The sequence below is a fragment of the Cynoglossus semilaevis genome, chromosome 19 (genome assembly GCF_000523025.1).
Source record: "Cynoglossus semilaevis isolate Cse_v1.0 chromosome 19, Cse_v1.0, whole genome shotgun sequence".
Taxonomy (NCBI): Eukaryota; Metazoa; Chordata; class Actinopteri; order Pleuronectiformes; family Cynoglossidae; genus Cynoglossus; species Cynoglossus semilaevis.
Window position 1 is genome coordinate 3,741,564 of NC_024325.1, and position 4,214 is coordinate 3,745,777.

General features: G+C 39.5%; 2 protein-coding genes across 3 annotated transcripts in view; both read left to right on the plus strand.

Annotated features, from left to right (window-relative positions):
• The window catches only part of LOC103394878 (uncharacterized), a 3,565-nt gene extending 1,501 nt beyond the window's left edge, over positions 1 to 2,064 (plus strand). For both annotated transcript variants that reach the window (XM_025065641.1, XM_008332333.3), the window contains exons 5-7: positions 442 to 484; positions 556 to 1,935; positions 1,972 to 2,064. In XM_025065641.1, the coding sequence (XP_024921409.1) occupies positions 442 to 484; positions 556 to 1,854 (1,342 nt within the window). In that variant the 3' untranslated portion in view covers positions 1,855 to 1,935; positions 1,972 to 2,064. The remainder of the gene's footprint in view (positions 1 to 441; positions 485 to 555; positions 1,936 to 1,971) is intronic.
• Positions 2,065 to 3,915: 1,851 nt separating this feature from the next.
• The window catches only part of aspa (aspartoacylase), a 9,133-nt gene continuing 8,834 nt past the window's right edge, over positions 3,916 to 4,214 (plus strand). The window contains exon 1 of the mRNA XM_008332331.3: positions 3,916 to 4,157. Within this exon, the coding sequence (XP_008330553.1) occupies positions 3,916 to 4,157 (242 nt within the window). The remainder of the gene's footprint in view (positions 4,158 to 4,214) is intronic.

A 4,214-nucleotide genomic window follows, 5' to 3' on the forward strand; every position in this document is an offset into this window, starting at 1 on the left:
CACACACACACCTACACACACACAAACACAGAAGGCCTAGACAGGAGGAGGACAGAGTGTAGGTACACAGAACAAAGGTAAAGGGCAAATATTAACCATATATATTGTTTATACTGCTTGTAATTGGGATAAACTAAACATCTGTTCAGTATTTTAACATAAAAGTGTTGATTGTGAGGCATCAAAAGCCACAAAATGCAACGGGTCCATCAGACCCACAAACACTGGCTGCTGAGTAACAACAATATGAACATTACACAAGGGTTAAACGTGAAAAAAAACAAAAAAAAAACATGTTACAATGTGGACACCTGCGGCATATAGAGAAGTGTGGCCTGTACATGTGCAATTATTTCTTTCTTTTTAAATTTATCGCTCAATAGTCCAAAACATTACGGTAATTGTTTATGTTGCTAATGAATAACACTCTCTTTGTTACAGAAATGAAGATGAAATGTCAGCAAGTGCAGAGATCAAAGTAGTGGTAAGCTTTTTAGTAAAACCCAAGTCTTGTTTGTTGTTTAAAAAAAAAAGTTACTGTATGTTATCTTCCAGGAGAAAAAACGCCTAGTTTCAACGCTAAAAGCCATTCCCATCGCACAGAAAAAAAAGAAAAGGGCAATGGGAGAGACAGAGAAATCCAATCCTGACGGGCAAAAAGTTTGTGGTGAAAAGCAAGGGAAATGTGGAAAACATTTATCGGAAATGGATACCCAAGATGGTCCTCTTCATCTGTTTCAAGCTGAGGGGGGAACAAGTGACACAAGAATGTCAGCGACACATACGAGAGGCAATGCTGCATCAGTGCAAGCTGAAGAATTGAGCGACAGTGATACCACAGTTTGTTATCTACTAGAGCCGAAAATATATCGGAGTAAAGAGAGGACGTGCAGAAAAGCATCCCTCCGTATAGATGAGCAGCAAGCTCGTGTTTTCCACACAGAAGATCAGTCGCAAGCAGAACAGTTAGAGAATGAACCTGAAAGCCAAACTCTTCTCCAATGTCTTCCAGATGCTGCTGATGTCACCAGGACCAAAGACTGTGTTTTAGATGGTAGCAAAGCCAAGAAAAGAAAAAAGAAAAAAAATACAAAGGACGACGAAGATGTTGATCAGGTCAGAACAGTTTCAGAACATGGAGATGTTGGACTAAAGAAAAAGAAACGGAGGAAAATAGAAACGCCACTAGATGTGGCTGTACCGCCAGGAGAGGAAGCGAAAGTCCGGGCTTGTACTTCTCATGTAATGGAAGGAGAAACGGAGTGTGGCTTAGACAATACTAAATCTTCTCAAATAGGTTTAGAAGCTGTCAACAAGCCTGACAAGAAGCCCCAAAAGGATCGAAACGATAGTGAGGATTTAAGTTGGTCTCAGGGTATTCTCTCAAAAGAGTGTACTGCACAGTCAGTGGAAAAAAAGAAGAAGAAAGATAAGATGAGGGAAAGTATCTCAGAAGGAGTAGATATATTACCGGCCAAACTTAAAAATGTTTGTCCACATGGTGGAGACACTGAACTTGGGTTTGAGAAAAAGAAGAAAAAAAAGCATGGAACTTCATTGAACGGAATTGTATTAGAAAGCACTGTTGAACAAAGTGATGATTCTGTGTCTGCACTCCAAGAGAAAGGAACCTCTTCCTTCCTCACTGCTGACATTGGGGGAAAAGATTTTCAAACATACGAAGATCAAGTGTGTCTGAGTTCACCCCCAAAAGCTTTTACGATCAGTCCTTCTGTAGAAACCAGTGTCAGCACTACTACGGGTGAAGCTGAGTCAGCAGAAAGTTCGAGTCGTTTGGAAGAATCTACGGATTGGTTGAAGAAAAAGAAGAAAAAGAAGAAGAGAAAGCTATGAGTGTGTGCAAACAGATCCTAAGGAAGAACAAATGCTGTTTTTTTTTTAAAATATATTTTATGTTTATTGTTTTGTATCAAAATTTTTGTGATTTTATGTTTATTGTTTTGTATCAAAACTGTTCTACTAACATTTTTGTGATGTGTTGACATCAGTAAGTTCACTGTTTTCAAATGAACCCCCTGCGAATATATTTTCTCTTCATTCTCAGTAGTGCTTCTCTTCTTATTGTCAAAATCTTTAAAAGTCTGTTGCCTGGTTCCAAAAAATGTACATTTAAGAACAAAAAACAACAACATTGCAACCAAACGTCAAACTCATTTGCAGCTTTTTATGAGAATCTTTATAGAAACCCAAACCCATAAATTAGAGGCATTTCGTGGTGACTTATCGCTAACTGTAGAGATTTATGCAACAGTATTTGAAACAAACAATAAATTAAATCTACATTTATTTGGCCAAACAAAGACCAAGAATCAATTCAAACAAGTTATTTTTTTTAAAAGAAATCGGGACGAGACTTTCAGTATGCTGTCTTTATTCATGCTTGAATGCCTCCGGTCACTAGATGGCAGCAGAACGGGCTGCCTGTTTAACCTAGTCGAAGAACGACTCATACAGTATTGATAAATATTGAATGTGTATAAATAAATAGATATTACCAGGAACTAAATAGTAGGCTACTTCAATGGGGGTCGGGGGTCGGGGCATGAAAAAACACCTCTCGTCTGGAAGTGGAATGGCAGAAGATAATTGAGAAACACTAGTTTAACGTAATTGACTTGTGTTGAGAAAATAGGATTGATCTGTTTTCTTATTGGTTTATTTTAGGTATCTGTTTTATACTTCTCAATTTACACCGTTGTGTTTCCAGCATTAACATGCATATAAATGTGCAAAATGTCATGTCACATTATTTCGCTCTGTTATATATTGAAAAACAATCCAGCATGTCCTCAAGAGTTGGTTTTAAAATCTCCAGACATTTAACTTGTTGTTATACAGTGAACCAACAACCATGCATTTGTAATCCATTGTGGGTTTATGGTGGTTTTGTTGCAGGTCAGTTATTAAACCCGAAGTTGACGTTTCAGTGGCGACTTTGTGGCATAATATATGTATAGATTCAGGTCTATGTATATGTATAGAATATGACTTTTAATGTAGAATTTCGATTTAAACTTACCTCTTGTGCGTGTCTTCCTCCTTCTATATGGTAAATGGAGCGACAACGCGCGCACGAGAGTGAGAGACTGTATGTGCGTGAACTTTCTGATTATTTCCGGTTATGGTCTATTTCCGGTTTTGCCAGGTAGACCAATCAGTTTACAGTATAGGTAGTGCTTGCCCAGGAGGTGAACCATGGGGTTCCACACCAACGACATAGACATTGCCTCTGGGCCAAAGCGCCATACAGCATCGCTCATGTTAGGCTAAATTATTGTAAAAGACAGGTCGAGGTGTATTTATTATCAGTTTATGTGCATATTCATATTATGTCACTATAATAATAATACATTTTATTTCATAGACGCCTTTCTGTCACCCAAGGACACCTTACAGTGTTTGGCGACATTACCGCATATCTACTATACTATGTAGGTTGATTTTGTAGAAGTTGTATAAGAACTAAGAATGTAGTATGTTTTTTTTTTTTTTTAAATAATTAGTATAAGAATTCGAGATATTTTATTCCCCCACATGTGGATGTAGGGACCAGAGGTACCTCCTAAAATGAGAATTATGAATGTGAGATTTGTGGAGATTATTTTAAATAACAGATGAGTGTATATATTTGAATGACGGGCTCATCCGTGTGTAGTATTCGACGAAATGAAGCTTGTCAATGGGACGTAGAACCCTGCCACACACAGCTGAGGGCAACTTCCACCTAGAAACAGAGCACGATGTGTTACGTAAGCGCGTCACGTCAGTAGCCTTTTAAACCGTGTTTGTACGAAGCTGCTGAGACAAACTTCAACTCTGGCAGCAGGGCGTCCGCGACCTCAGTCTGACAGCTTATCTACTGTCATTGTTCTGTTTGTTTTTTATTACAAAGTTATGACCTCTAATAACAACACCGCGTGCCTTGATGAGGCAAAGAGAGTTGCTATTTTCGGCGGCACGCACGGAAACGAGATGTCAGGCGTAACGCTGGTTAACCTGTGGATGAAGAACGGCAGCGAGATTCAAAGGAAGCAGGTTAAGACCAAAGCCTTCATCACCAACCCGAAGGCTGTGGAGAAGTGCACCAGATACGTAGACACGGATCTGAACCGAGCCTTCACGCCTGAAAACCTCAGGTAAACACGGAGGGCTGCTGCTGCTGCTGCCGCTGCCGCTACCACCCCCCCCCCCCC